Raw genomic sequence first — 16,380 nt, 5'->3', positions numbered from 1 at the left:
AGAGTTAAATACTTTCTAGTTATTTATCTATGTGTTAAGATTAAACATTAACTGAGCATTTTTTTATTTTTTTTTTACTATTTAATTTGTAAAAATGTGTATACACACACACACACACACACACACACGTAGGAAAATATTTAGTATACACATCCAGAAATGCATACACTATTATATATTGTACATATATTTATTAGTTTCAGGTTGGCCATTCTTGTATTTTGCTCGTTTGTGTTGTTGTGTTTGCACATCTCTGTTGCTTGTGGGGCTCGCACACAAGAATTTCACTCGCATGTGCTGTGCCAGTGTGCCTGCACATGTGATGTGACAATAAAAGTGATTTGATTGATTTATGAGCTCTATAGCTTCATAGTTTGTGTGGGCAAAGAGCAGCAGATTTTTTTTAGGTTTTTTTTTTTAGGTGTGCTTTGGTGCTCCAGTGTGCTGCGACTGTATATGCCAAACAGCTTTCACTTGCTTTCACACACTGGCTACACAACACGTTCTACAGGCCCACGTGGCCACGAGACCCGCCTCCCGCGATACAGCCTGCGATTGGACGGCGCTCCTATCACTCACTTCCTGTCAGAACAGGGTGGAGGAGACGGAGAGGGGGTGCTTGACGGATGCACCCGCCCTTCCTTTATTGTGACCGGCTGGAGAGGAGTTATCAGTTATCCATGTTGTCCGTTGTAACATGGATAAGGAGAAAAACGACAAAGGTAAGCTGCTGGATTCAAACGACCTCTGGTCGTAGACTTTATTTAACGAGTTGCTCCCAGTTCGTCTGGGTGTGTTGCTGAATTCATTCAAACAATTGATGGAAGCTGTGTGCTGGGCTTTATTTACTGCCTACATTTTTAAATAACGCTTTAATGACACTAAATTCCTATTGGTTCGTTTGTGATATTTACTGTCCCCAACTCTCTGCAGTTGTACCTTTTAGTAGTCTTTTGGTGCGTGCGTGCGTGCGTGCGTGCGTGTGTGTGTGATACTGTGTAGTGACTACGCTGTCTTCAGTTGCATCTACTCTGATATTTTCATTTCATTTTCCTATTTAGACATTTTAGTGTATTTTCTTTAAAGTATTTTTTACGTGTTTTGTGTTATTGGTAAATATTAGAGGACATTAGAATAAAGCTACAAAGGGCCATGTGGTAACACAGACGAAGGCAGGAAAAGGAGGAGGCAGGGAGAAAGAGGTGTGATTAATTGGTAGACCTTGGGTGTGTGATGCCTGTGTTTGGATACTGCAGGCTGCTCTCAGCATCAGCAGCCCTGCAGGAGGAGGAGGAGGAAGGAGGGGGTGAAGAGGGGACCAGCTGGGAGCATGGATCTCTGTCAGCTTTCCCAGCTGTGACTTCCAGACAAGTGGTCGTCATTGAAATGAAAAGAGCAAAGAGAGGCCAGTTAACAGACTGATTCATTAAATTAAGATTTCTCAACATGAAAAAAACGCTCGGGAGAAAGTCGTTTAAGGCAACGTTACTGTTTTTTAATCCACTTTTGATCGATTAGAATGATATATCCAAAGAAAAACAAGTTCATGTTTATCAATGTATTTATGGTTATATGCCATCTAGAATCCAAACATATCAGAGGTGATTTCCATATTCGTTTTAAATTTTGAACACATTTGTTTCAAGAGGGTTAAGACATTTTGCTAGTGTTGCCTCGTGTCTTAAAGAGAGGCACAGGCATCAGCTGATCTGGCAACCCCCACCCGGATGCAGTTATTCAAATACAACAGAGCAATTAGACAGACGAAACATGAGATGAAGAATAATTAGGATGGAACAATTAATAGGATTAAAAAAGTCAGCTTGCACCGGAGATGACTTCTAATAAAAATGATCCCTTTAGTCACCTTTGAAAATGTTGAAATTGTAGTGATCAGTTACTCAGCCAGTTTGAAGAAACCCCAAATCAGCTGTTTTGTATATTAATGTTCATTTAATGAAGTCCTCTAAAATTTTTACTTTTTTACAATTGTTTACTTTGTTCCTCAACAAACAAATCTTTATGATGACCGATTCAAAGATATACTTCAAATGAGAAGCACTGATTCTTTGTCTTTGTGTATGAAAAGTTGTAACCATTTTACACACGTTCATGTTCACATTACATTACATTTGAACAGTCACCACATGGTTTAAGTTTTAAGAATTTCACAATTTTTAACTTATTTCTTTACTTCTAATCTGGCGTGTCTTTATCATTCTGTGACATTAACCGAGGGAGAAAGAACGTCAGAACAAATGACAGAGAGAGGAGAATATTTCCAGATATTATTACATCCAAAGAACCATGATAGACATAAAAGGCCCCGAGTAGTTGCTGTGAACAGGGGTTGTGGCCAGTAATTCCTTGCCTATTCTGTCATTTCCATGTTAATTTCTATGTTTACCATTAAAAGCCCCCCTATTATTTATAATACTATTAATTCCACAGCTCAAAATCCTATTTAGTAGTAATTTGTTAGTAATTGAGTTATTTAGGTTTGTGAGTTATAAGTAGATCAGTGTTTACAAATAACAGAAATCATATTAAATAACAACCAGTATAAATAGCTGATGATTATATGAGCAGCACCATATACAGGATGGGGCCATTGCCATCTACAAGCTGTGTACTTTAGACTGCTTTTCCAGTCTGTGTATAACTGACAGTTTGGTACCCATTTGATATTCAAATAGACACATATGCTGTGGTACCTAAAATATCAGTAACCCAGTAACCTTTCAGATAGCAGGCATCATGCTGGCCTACACAGACATTTCTGACTTCTGTTTTGTTTGTGGGTTAATCATGTACAGTTATTCCCAGACTCCTTCTTGCTTTTTTTAAACCCCTGTTTGTATCTCTATCTGTCTGATTTTTGTTGTGTCCTGGATTAGTTCAAAGGACAGACCAGCTTCCCCACAGCCAGTTACTGTGTGACAACAGACAAAGGCAGGCAAACAATCTGTAAACATCCTGTAGACTGAATGGAGCTTTGAGCCAACAATGTAACCTGCACATGCGGAGGAAAGGTGAGAGGTGAGATTTGTAGCACACACTTTGTAGTTTCACTGGAGAGTTTTAGAATTCCTACAACAAATGTTACTAATAACTGGAAAAAGCTATTGTATAATGGCAGAAAGAACCTTAGTGAACTGGTATACCAGTTCTCACCACTTGTTATGACTAAAACAAAGCAGTGTCTGAGAAACTTGTCAAAGTTTGCCTTAAGTCAGTGAGGTGTTTACAGTTAATGATTTAAATTTGTTTTGTTGCTTCAGTTGAACATGTTCTAGGGCTTAAAATATAGTCATTAAAGAATAGGAGTAAGGCTTCAGTCTTAGAAACCAGTCAGCAACTACCAGTCGCTAGGAAAAAAATGTCTTCTCTGTTGTTGGTAGTCGCTAAGTGAAACTAGTCACAACCCTTACTCACGCAAGTTGTGAGTGAGGGTTGAGGCAACTGAGAAGGAATCTGTAATTGCTCACCTTTATGTGAGCAATTTCACATTGCAACTGTCAGCAGTCACTCACCAAACAGCTGGGGGCAGCAGCTGGTCTCCAAGCCTGTGAATGAATCTTCACCCAGTTTGGTTCAGGCACAAGGTCACGATTTACTTACTGGTTGGGTTAGGCATTAAACCCTACATCGTTAGAGTTTAAAGACCAAATCATTCTTCATTTACTTACATAGTTATAAATGCAGCTGCCTGTAAGCTGCAAGGATTGATAAACATTGTTCAGCTTTCCTCTTTTGTCCATTGTCCAGACTGCTGAGGCTATAGCTTAACAGAAACCTGACTCTGGCATGAAAGCCATGACGACAACAACAGAAAACAAATGAAAGAAATAGTAGTCACCAGTATTGACGGTGTATGTGTGAACGAGTGAACAGTATTCTGCCAGACTGGTGAAAAAAAATAAGTTCCAGTGGGACAGAGGAAGAGCAAATATTGATCATTCAGAAACACAGGGCCCAGGTGTCTCCATTTACCCTGATGCTATGTTCCCCCAACTACTGGAACAGCCTGAAGAAACACACATAAACAGGACAGAGCAAGAGGAAGTAGTGTAAGGACTCTTGACTGATGACTAATTAAGTATTACCTTAATCCAACGTAGTGTTTTTGTTGGTTTTTAAAATTCCTTTACATGCAAGTTCAAAGAACCCATTAGTCCTTCGCTGGATGAGGTACAAATACTGCCACGTCTTCAACGTCCTAATGCAGATTTTGTCATTCTGCTGTTATCTCTCAGCAGCCCCTATCTGAATCATTCAGAGGCTTAATTATAGCTTGAACTATTCCTTTGCTCACTTCTAAGAATGCAAACTTAAAAAGTCGAGTATAGCAAAATTCCAACGAGGAAAAGTTCAATGTAATATACATCATCTTTGGCATATCTTTTCAAACACTGTGGTTCATATATTTATTCCTATTTACACTCACTGGTTTTGAGTCTTAATTACCTCAGCTCTGTTAATGCTGTTGGTTCTGCTAGTGACATCATCACTATTGGACATCTGGGTCTGTTTGGGTTTGTGTGTTGAGGTGTAACAATGCAAGATATAATTCAAGCATGCACGATACATATTTATCTTGTTACAGGACTCAAACCACTGCTTTATTTATTTATTTTGGGTTTCCTTGATCAGGTAAAAGTCATTTTCTAACTAATCGGTGTGCCCTCCTTGTTTAACTTTGAACAGCTGTGTTTCTTTTGACCTCTCTTCTTCTTCTTCTTCTTCATCCTCAGCACAATTTCCTTTGTCCTCTCTTTTGTCCATTTCCTCCTTTTGTTGGTTCTCTCTCTCTTAAACCCCCCAACCCCCACCTTTGGTATGTGTACCGTACTGTGCTTAGCTTTAGGCCAACATTTCCAGTCTGCTCCCTATCCTCCAGTGTCTCTCTCAGTTTGTATAAATCTCTGTCTTCAATCCTGCCTGCAGGTGGGGACTCTACACTCATAGTTAAAAGTCAGGAGGAAAAAAAGAAAAGATGAAATATTTGCTCTGCAGTGTGTGTCTGTGTGTAGTGAATTACAACCTGCTAATGGCCTCAACAAACAAAGAGTCAATTATAGTCAATGACTGGATCTTGAATCTGAATCTGAAAAAGTTGCTAACAAGCTCTTAGAGCAGAACAATACGTCTAAATAATTGTTTCCAACACGAGGAGGCATCCACAGAGCACAGCTGCCTTCCTGCCTCACTCTCTCCTGATGTCTGCTTCTTCTGGCCTGTCAGTGCTTGTGAGAAGACTGAAAAGAAATGAAAGAAATGCATGATTGTAATGCCTGTGCTGCGCAGATAGACTGCCTAATTTCAAGTCGGGACACGGCCGGGATCTGCAGCTCACAAGTAATGTGTTTGGATAATTCAGTGTCTGTCAGTATGAGCCCAGAAAGCCATCATTCCTTTTCATTGCTTAGGTGGTGGTTGCTGGTGGAGGTTTGTAGCAAAACTGAAACATCTATTTATTTGACAACCAGATGTTTTCCAGATATTCAATTTCAATTCTATTTGTGGAGGAAGAGTGGTGTATGTTCACAGCATTGTACAGCGCCATGAAAAAGTATTTGTTCCTTCCTGAGAGCCATAGTTGCCTATATTCTTCACCTTATCCCTGCATGAATGATTCAAGCAACCCATCTGCAATCACACTTAAACAGGCACATACACAAATGCTTACATCAACATTTGTTCCAAATGCACTCATTTACGTGACCACGCACATAAACTGAAATCCTATATTTTCCAACAACTCTTTAAGTAGCGATAAAGAAATATAGAAAATAAAAATGACATTGGTGAAATAGCAGCAAAGTGTGTGGCACCTGAGATGATCATCTTCTAGGTGAGCGATTGAAGCAACTATGAGTGAGATTGCAGATCTATGACCTGGTAGTAAATACCAGAGCCATTTACCAAGAGGCTCTGGTGAATCTGAGCCCTAGAATATCAGGTTAATTAGTGATGGGCCATGAATGTGAGGCTGATAAAGTGCTTGGAGTGTATACACTAAAGCACTATTAGGAATATAAGGTGAAGTCTGATGTATAGTGTTTTGTCAGTTCAGTTCAATTCATTTCAATTCAATTTTTATTCTTACAGCACCAAATCACAGCAACAGTCACCTCAAGGCGCTTTATATTGTAAGGTAGAAGCTACAATTATACATACAGAGAAAAACCCAACAATCATATGACCCCCTACGAGCAAGCACTTTGGCGACAGTGGGAAGGAAAAACGTCTGGCAGAACCAGGCTCAGGGAGGGGCGGGGCCATCTGCTGCGACCTGTTGGGGAGAGAGAAGGAAGACAGAATAAAAGACATGCTGTGGAAGAGAGACAGAGATTAATAACAAGTATGATTCAGTGCAGAGAGGTCTATGGACACATAGTGAGTGAAGAAGAAATACTCAATGCAGCATAACTAAGGGAGGATTCAGGGTCACCTGATCCAGCCCTGACTCAGTTTTAAGCCTAATCTTAAAAGTAGAGATAGTGTCTGTCTGCTGAAAACTCTGCCTCCCATCCTTCTTTTAAATACTCTAGGAACAACAAGTAGGCCTGCAGTGTGAGAGCAAAGTGCCCTAATAGGGTGATATGGTACTACAAGGTCATTAAGATAAGATGGGCCCTGATTATTTAAGACCTTGTAGGATTCTGAATTCTGGATTTAACAGGGAGTCACTGAAGGGAAGCCAATATAGGAGAAATCTGCTCTGTCAGGACTCTTGTTACAGCATTTTGGATTAACTGAAGTCTTTTAAGGGAGTTTTTAGGACATCCTGATAATAATGAATTACAGTATTCCACCCTAGCAGTAATAAACGCACAAACTAGTGTTTCAGCTTTACTCTGAGACAGGATATTTCTAATTTTAGAGATAGAAAAGTGCTATATAATGGCCAGTTCATTGCATATTTGTTTTGGTGTTATTCATATCCGTATTAAATTATAAAGTTCAGTGTGAAGTTTTCTATGTTTGGTGAATAACTCTAACAAAATGTGATGTAAGTGCAACAGCTGGTTGAACCAACATGAATAAATGCTACAATCATCATTTTTGATTTAACTTGCCGTATTTAATTTACTAGAACAGTAAGTCCATTAATAAAGTAGCTTTTATAAATTTTATTTTAAATCGCTGAGCTCTTTTTAATCCTGTCTTTTAAAGATTTCAGTATATTAATGAATTAATTGATTATTTTAAAGATGTTGTTCCCTTTAAGGGTCACCACAGTGGATCATCTGTCACCCTGTGCTTTGCATCTTCCTTTGTAACACCAAATCTTCCTTTACTACAACCATGAATCCTCTCTGTGGTCTTCCTCTTTTCCTGCTGTCTGGGAGCTCTATATTTAGCATCCTTTGTCCTGTATTTAGGCAGTATAGCCACTATCCCTCCTCTAAATCACCCCAGTCTCGCCTTTTAACTTTGTCTGTAAACTGCTCAACCTGAGTTGTCTCTCTGATGTTGTTTCTCATGCCATGTTCATTTTGTTTACTACCAGTGGAAATTGAAGAAGTCACTTGGATAAGTGACAAAATGTTTCTACCACTGAAAACACTACGTTTGAAATTTTTTTTTCTGAGTTTTCCTGATTTTCTTACCTGGATGTTTGAGAATGCAGCTTTCTTTACAAACTCAGTGATGCTGAAAAAACTGTTCATGTATTTATTACATCTAGATTCAACTAGTGCAATTCAGTATTTGATAAAGCATATATCTAAGGTTGGATCGGGTGACTGTGAACCCTCCCTTCGTAATGCTGCAATAAGTTGAGGCTGCTTCTCATGATATACTGAGCATTTCGTCTTCACTCACATTTTTTTAACTCTATGTGTTTGTACAACACTTTGCATTTAATCATTGGATATGATTACTTTCTAGCTTCTATCATGTCCAATCAGTTGCAGCAGATGGCTGCCCTTCCCAGAGCCTGGTTCTGCCAGCAGTTTGTTCCTGTTAAAAGGGAGTTTTTCCTTCCCAGTGTCTCCAAATGCTTGCTCATAGGTGGTTGTCTGATCGTTGGACTTCTTTCTCTATTATTGTAGGGTCTCTAGCCTACAATATAAAGAGCCTTGATGTAGCTGTCAGTGCTTTTACTACAGCTCTGCACATCACCCCTGTTCTTGTACCAGTACGCGTCTCCCTCATTTCTTAGAAATCCTCTCACTCTCCAAGTTTGTATTAAACAGTCTGAATAAGAAGTCTTCTGCACTCTCTCCAGGACAACTCCATACATCCACAGGTATCTGGTCTAACTGCTTTAACACTCTTCATCCTCTTCATAGCTGCCCTCACTTCATTCTTACTAATCCTCTGAGAAGTGAATATAGTAAAAGCATTTATATCTATACATGACCTATGTTTATGATTTATAAAAAATGTAGATGTTCTTGTGCAAGATTTTTAATCCCAAAGAATCTTTCAAATGCCGTATGAAGATAAATAGTAGCTTCAGGTGATAAAGACTGTCTAAGTCAACATTTGCTCAAGTGTAATAGAGTTGCATGTATGTGTAATAAGTCAGCATGTCAGTGAACCAGGTTAGGGGGAGTTCTTCTCCATTAATATGTCAGATGCTATCCAGATTGTGCTGCAGGGTACGTACACGAAAAGCATTAGTGAGAAACACTGGAAAGGGGAGGGTTTCATCCTATGTGTTTGTGTAAAAGCAGAATATGTGAAGAGTTTTAACAGATGAAAAACTGCTGGTGTGAGTCACAGTCTTAGGGGGTATGAGCTGAGTGTTGAGGTGTCTATGACTGTGTAGTCTTCCCACAGTTCAGCAAGGTTGGCACACAGGAGTGCCTTTGTCTTAATCTTCCTCTGTCTTTCTCATCCACTCTATAAAATCTGCCCATCAGAAGTCCTCACAGACTACCAAGATTTCCATTCAGTCTCTTTGCCTGTGACCTCTTTTCACGTTTACTTCTACTCCACTTAAGTCTTATGTTGTGAATTTTTTTAGGTGCTGTGTATAGTATTTTAGAGATAATGCATATGAATAGGGTATAAAAAAAGAAGAGTCCATCCAAAACAGACTAATATTTAGACAAGCTTGATAAATCTCTACAGTATTATGGTAATTTTGGGCTCTTGATGATTTCTTTGAGCTTTGAACCATTGTGGAATAGTTGTGCAGCATATACTAATGACTTTAATGCATGCATAAATGTAAAGACTTTTAAAAACAAGAATTAGGCAAACAAGTTAAAATAAATTTTATGAAATAGAAATAGACATAAATCCCAACTAATATTTGGTAAAATGTCCTTGTACTCTACAGTTCCAATTATGAGAAACCGTTGCCGTTGGCAACCATCACTTGCTAGTCAGGAAAGGTTTCTTAATCAAGTACTAGATCACGCTTTCCTTTGGGATCAAATACTTAATTCACTCTATGGCAGGCAAATCAGTTTATAACTTTTATTTAATGTGTGTGTTATTTTTTAAATTGGTTGATATTCTATTTCCATTTGATATTCAATTTCTCCACATTATATGATAGAGGGCCACCAGAAAAAAAGTTTTTTCTTCTTTTCCAGAATTCTAAAAAAACTCAGAGTTCTGAGATTAAACTCAGAGTTCTGAGATTAAAGTCAGAATTCTGAGATTAAAGTCAGAGTTCTGACTGTTTCTTCAGAATTCTGAGTTTTTTCTCAGAATTCTGACTTTTGCATTGCACTTCTCACAAGAGGAAGTCTGTGGCTAATAATGCTGGCAAATGTGAGGCAGAGAGAAAAGCAAAGTTAGCACAAGGAATACATGTTGCAAAAGGAACACAAAACCGGGACCATGACATGCTGAGGTGTCATCGTTACTGGTGATGACCATACCCGTAATCTTAACCATATGCTATTAGAATATCCTTGTTTTACATTGTTCTCCCAAGTCTTTTTAGTGAAGGGACAAGGCCTAGATTTGTGGCTAATACTGATAATGGCTTTAGACCTCCGAGGGTTAATGAATCTTCTTGTACACAAACCTTCCCTTACTAGAAAATCCAGGAAGGACATGTAAAGGGCATCTAGCACATGACTAAAACTTTCTGTTTTGAACTGTTTTTCAACCAAAATGAGATCTTTTAAAAATGCAGTTCCAATTGCTGTACAAAGAATAAATGGGTAGGATCAGCTTTGTTATTAGAGTCTGATCACAGATAAAGGCTGTTTATTAAAAGCCTGCAGGGGGAAGACTATGGAAAAAAGTAACTCTAGTCCCCCACAGAGAATGTAGACTAAGCCTCAACTCAGACTGAGAGTCAAAGAGACAGAGAGTATGGATGCACACACAAATCTTAGCTCATACCTATCTCCTTTGCATTCCTTTAGACCACATGCAGATGGAACAAGACATGTCTTTCCTGAGGCTGGAGTGTACTGACTGGATGGAATGTGATCCAGCAGATTCATGTCATCCAGTTCACTTCTACATGGGGATGAAATGCAGGAGATTCTCATGAGAACACAGACTATATTTAAAAAGAATGCACATAGAGCGTGCCTTGATTTTGGTGTGGGGACGTGTGTGTGTGTGTGTTACGCCCCCCTGCAGCCCCTAATCTCATTGCAGTGCCATTTTTTTTTACTGTTATTATTATTTTTTTAAATATAAGTGACCCTGGGGCTAGAGAAGAAGGCCACAGCGCCTCGTCTAGCTCCTCAGTCTGACACACAAAGTTTCAGGATGTATAAAACTGAAATCAGTTAGATAATTTAAACAGAAGCTCTTTATTTACTCACGATCGCCCTTTCAGGATTCTTCCGCTATTTTAATTAACCCGAGAAAGGCAGCAATCAGTTTGCTAAATGTTTCTGGACAAAAAAAGATACCAGCATGTGGTTAACTTAGTTTAACATGAGCCTCACCAGGAATCTTGATTTTTCTTGGGCCCTGTCATGCCCTATAAAGCAGAGGTCCTTATGCTTTTTCAGCTCAGGACCAAACAGGTTTTTCATTTATCTTCCAAAATATGAGACTCAAATGCAAAGAGCCTCCAAGATATCTTTAAAAAAACAAACAGTGGGGAGCTTTTTTTGTCCAGGTCTGGGACACACTGAGGTTACAGACAGTAATGAATTACTTAATTCCTTATAAAACACACAAGATTCATTTCAGTTCATATCAATAATATAAAATGGTATCAAACACACACATAATGCAACATTTTCAAAGACATTCGGTTATTTCTTCTTCTTTTTTCCTGGAGTCTGTTGCTTCCGTAGCTTCTCTGGAAACTGATGCGTTCCTTGAACAGTAGATGCTGATCAGTACTGTTAGTGTTGTATTCCTCCTTTTGCAGAGGTCGATTCCCACTGCAAAATCAGGTGAATTTGTCATTTAATAAATGATTTTTCACAGACAGCCTTCTTAAATTCAAAACTGAATACTGCAGAACTAAATACCTTTTGAATGACTTAAGTCCCAACCCAGTTTTACTCTGTTGCAATCACCACAAGGTCGACAGGAATACACAGACACACAGGGTTATCATTTTTACATTCAGACGTTGTTACTGTGCTCCTCATTTCGATTACTGATTCAGAAAGAAAACAACATGCTAATAAGAAAGTGAGAAATCGTATTAAAAGTGCAAGAAACAAAACAAAACCAATAAAACACTGCCACTGCAAAGTGATTAGGGGCTGCAGAAGGGCCTAACAGTGTGTGTGTGTGTGTGTGTGTGTGTGTGTGTGTGTGTGTGTGTGTGTGTGTGTGTGTGTGTGTGTGTGTGTGTAGTGGGACTAACAGTAGGCAGGGAGATGACGTAGGAAAAGGGAAAATTTCAGTCAAAGAAGTGTTACAATTGCTGTAGGTCGAAATATCACTTCCTACTGTGATGACTCACTAATTACATTTCACCAGTTGTTTAAATAAATGAGTCAGCCCTCTCTCTATCAGTGGTTTCACTGTTTTTGTTTGATGTAGTAAGCATCACTAAAAACACTAAATAGTAGTGCAGTGCTTTTATTGGCAAATAAGGTATGAATTTGAAACAGATGTAGAGTAAAGCGTATAATTGCTGTAGTAGGTATTTCATTTGATAAATATTCAATAAAATTAGAAATAGAATTTATGCGAAAAATTATTTTTAATTGCAACATTAGTGTGATCTGCCGTTGGTGTGGTCTGCTCTGCCTCCTGAAAGATATCTTTTTGTTCATGCCACTGCCTCCAAACCATACATCATTGCAGCAGATCTCACTACCATCTTGTAAACCTTCCCTTTCATTCTTCTGCTGTCCTTCTGTCTTAAATCACCTCCAACAACGATCTCTACCTACTCCACCCTGCATGTTTAGTCTTCTTTGCTTCTTTTATACACCATCCAATATGGATGGCTACGCACAGGTATTTGAAACTCACCTATCTGCTTATTTCCACTGCTCTTTAGATTGCATTAGTTATTGTTAAAATACGCTGATTGTGACTTTGTTTATGACTTAGTGCATTGTTAGGATTTTCCCTTCCCACTGACGCATTATTGCAATTGTGCTGTCACTTGGGCTTTGTTTTTTGATCTTACTAACATTTTGCACATATAAAACGTATCTGCCCAGCCGATAATCTATATTGCACATAAAAGATGTAAATGCTGTAGAGTTAAGGTCATCCTGCATCTAACAGTAAGATGCAATTAACGTGATAAAACAGTATTAAACATGTAGTCGGTTTTTTATTTTTTTTTAAAGAAGGATCATGGTTTGTATTTTTGTTGACACCAATTTCTCTTTTTAAACTTGCTGAATTGTTTCATTTTTTAAGGATTTACGAATACATTGTGGTTTGGGCTAAATGGTACTTGTTTAAACAATAACTTTGCACACTGAAAATTGACAAGCTGAAAGTGGCAGACACCTCTCACTAATGTCCTAGCAAGCATTCACCAGGCTGTATCAGCTTCTTTTTGTGTAAATGCACAATTGCAATGGCATGCCTACTACTAACTGTAACACTACTGAGTCTGTTAACTTTAGTGGCAAAGTAAACTGGTTACTAGACTGCTGTAGAGAAGTGCACTGCAAGGTCAGAATACATATTTGCAGTGGGAGAGGAAGTCCTGAAATAACAAAAATTACCAAGAAATGATGATGATCATCTTGAACAAATAATGACGTATATCATTAAATACACCATTAAATACACATCCTTTCCAATTATTTGTTCATTTAATTCAATTCAGTTTTATTTTTGTAGCACCAAATTGCAACAACACTCATCTCAAAGTATGCATTGTAAAGATCTATGTATGTAACATGAACAGCGGTGAACCATGTAGTTTTCACTGCATATAGAGTGTCTGAAAAAGTAGCAGGTTCAGATGAAAGAGCAGTCCATCGCAGTGGGCCATACGTGTAAATGAGAAAAGTGTGTGTGATTGTCCAAGGTCTGATCCTGACCTGGTCTCTCTACCATCTCAGAGAGAGACCCCCAGATGTGTTGGGTGCCCATTAGAAACAGATGTGACGAGGGAATGAAGCACACACAATCAAACAAGTGTTTCTACTGTATCATTCAATACTCCCTCAAAAAAGATTTTTTAGAGCTTATCAATTCTCAAGGCCATTATTTGTAAGTACATAGTTCTTTTTTTTCTCCCTCTTTCTTTCAACACTTTGTATTGGCCATGTGTGTCTTTTTGGCAAATTTAGTAGATGTTAATTGGCAGGACCTGGCATTTCTTTCCATTGTGTGTGTGTGTGTGTGTGTGTGTGTGTGTGTGTGTGTGTGTGTGTGTGTATGCATATGTTTCTGTCTTTCGACTACTATTGGTATATGTGTGTCTTTAGCTGGCAGGCCTGTTGAAGTCATTACTTATACGAGGCCCGCGTGCTAACTGCGAGGCTGAAAGTCAATTTCACGCAAAGTTTCCATTCTGTTATTATTGTAACCCACTGCATTCCTCCTCTCTCTTCATGCAAATGTCAGCTATTTTGGGGCTCCCTTCACCATATTTACCCTGAAAATCAGTGTATCACCCCCTAACAAAATAAATAAAAAAATAAGAGGTAGAAGAAAGAGAAAGCAGGAAAAAAATCATTGGATACACCTGGGAAGGGCAGCTGTGGTATTCCCATCTTGTTTTTTGTAGTGTGTGCTTAGTATTTCTGAAAATACACTGCTCAAAAGAATGCATCCGATCTCAAATCAAGATATAGATAGAAAAACAGCTAATGTACCACCGAAAACGTGATCACCAGCGTCTACTCCCCGGACTTTCAATTTGTGACTGTTGCAGGCTCATATTTCTGCTGTGGGAGTTTAGTGTCATACTGCTAACTGCTGTTTACATACTACCTGATGCTAGCATAGTGCAGATATTGGGCACATGTATGAGAGAGCACATAACTGGAGGCTGCTTACATTATAGCTGTGGACTTACTCATTCAAGGACAGGGCTCTCTAAATTTCACCAGTGTTCAACCAGGGGAGCAATACAGGGTTAGGGTTAGAGCACAAAAGCACTAACTCTCCTTGGTCAGTCTGACCATATGTCCCTGCTTCTAGCATACACCCCAGTCAGGAAAAGGGCTCCCACTAATTAAGATTACAAAAACATGGCCTGAAGCTAACTCTCACCAGCTGCAGGAATGTTTCCAAAAAACAAATTGTATAGTTTTTAACCACTAGAGGACTACACAGCTGCAGATTTGGGCTACACCAAATTCTCCGTGGAGTCAATGTGAAGAGAGGCATATTTGAGGATAAGCCAGCTTACAGCCTGAGGACAGAGGACCACCTAAACAGCAAAAACAACACACAGGTATGGTGAAGGATCCACCACATCACTGGCTACAAGTCTGGCAACCTTTCAGCTACTGAGGGCAACGCCTTGCTGGCAAAAGAGTTAAAGCTGTTCTTTGCCCACTTTGAGGCTGTCTCAGCACCACTCCATCACCCACACCAGTCTGAAGCTCCAACACATTTATGATGAAGGAGTGTGCAGTAAGCCGAATACTGAGCACAGAGAACACTAGGAAAGCTCCTGGACCTGATAGTGAGGCTGGATGGGTGCTGAAAGACTGTGCAGACCATCTGGCTAGGGAATTGACCATGGTTGTCAACCATTCGCTCACTCTTGTCACAGTCCACCATTCCACTCTTCTTAAAGTCCTCTGTCATTATCTCCCTGCCACAAAAGTCCACTGTAAACAGATTAAATGATGACCATCCAAGTGGCACTCACATCCTTTGTCATGAAGTGCTTTGAGTAAAGTCACATCATTGCCAGCAAGTTCTTGAGCGATCCTTGGACAAACATCAGTTTGTCTGTAGCACCAGCAAATCTAAAGAGGATGCTGTTGCCTCTCTCCATTCTGCTCTGGTCCACCTGGAGCACCAAGAGGTGTATACAAGGCTGCTCTTTGTGGATTGTAGCTCAGTCTTTAACACGACCCTTCCACCATAGACTGGTGTCCATGATCAGAGCCTCTATGCTGTCCTTTGAGCCCGCCATTCCTAGCCACTGGCTGGATTTCTTGATTTCTTCATCCACTTCCTCTAAATGTTGGTAATACATCCCATATTGTCCATAATAGTAATAGCATGTGTTTTTTTTTTTGGAGCAGTTCATTTTAGGGGGGGTATCTTCCTTATGTATTCGCAGATGCTCAGTGCTTCATCTTGAATTGTGGTATGGACACTCACTAATCCTTAAGTAGGCTCTCTTTGCTTTGTTTATAGTGCCTCAGGGTAGGGCTGTTCGATATAACGATATATATTGGATGACGATATAAAAACGTCTATCGTTTCATTTTACGCTATCGTTTGTTTCGTGGTGTCGCAAAATAAACTGTTTACGGCAATATTTTTTTCACCGTTTTGATGGTCACTGTAGTGGCTATGTTCATTTGTTAAAGTTCTCTCTTTCTCTTATATTTAATATAACCAAACTCTGGACGGACAAGAGCCTGTGTTTATGCGTTGTCGTTAGCAACAACGACAGTAATACGGAGCCCCGCAAGTGACATGGGAGGAAAAAAAATTAAGACAAACTTTTGCGTGTCCGCTTGTTTATTTTCCACATAAACCTTTCAAAATAAAGCTCAAGATCCTGTTGAGACTTTTCAAAATAAAATGAATCACGTGAAAGAGTATGCAGAGTGTTTACGGATGAAAACCAAAAAAGAGCCATCAGGTGCTAAGAAATAAAGCTTGGACTCAAACGTTAGAACAGGCTTTTCCCCGCAGCACACCGTGTAATAAATACTCACAAAGAAAACGACGGCCGTTACAACTTATGTCTAAAAATGTATAGTTTCATGCATCGGTTAAAACATTCGACTCCAGGTACACGACGCCCAGCTGAAAACACTTCACGCAAGTCGAGCTGCCCAAGATTCACAGAATTTACAGAAAATGTTAATT

General features: G+C 39.2%; 1 protein-coding gene across 1 annotated transcript in view; it reads left to right on the top strand.

Annotated features, from left to right (window-relative positions):
• The first annotated feature begins 597 nt into the window (after window positions 1–597).
• Window positions 598–16,380, top strand: part of afap1 (actin filament associated protein 1) — a 95,006-nt gene continuing 79,223 nt past the window's right edge. The window contains exon 1 of the mRNA XM_085451762.1: window positions 598–722. Coding sequence (XP_085307888.1) covers window positions 698–722 — 25 coding nt within the window. The 5' untranslated portion in view covers window positions 598–697. The remainder of the gene's footprint in view (window positions 723–16,380) is intronic.

Source organism: Copadichromis virginalis, linkage group LG3, assembly GCF_057382275.1.
Source record: "Copadichromis virginalis isolate Kocher_CV1m ecotype Utaka linkage group LG3, C_Virginalis_male_GT1.1, whole genome shotgun sequence".
NCBI classification, from domain to species: Eukaryota; Metazoa; Chordata; class Actinopteri; order Cichliformes; family Cichlidae; genus Copadichromis; species Copadichromis virginalis.
Note: the sequence above shows the minus strand (reverse complement) of the source record. Positions and strands in the feature narration are given on the sequence as shown.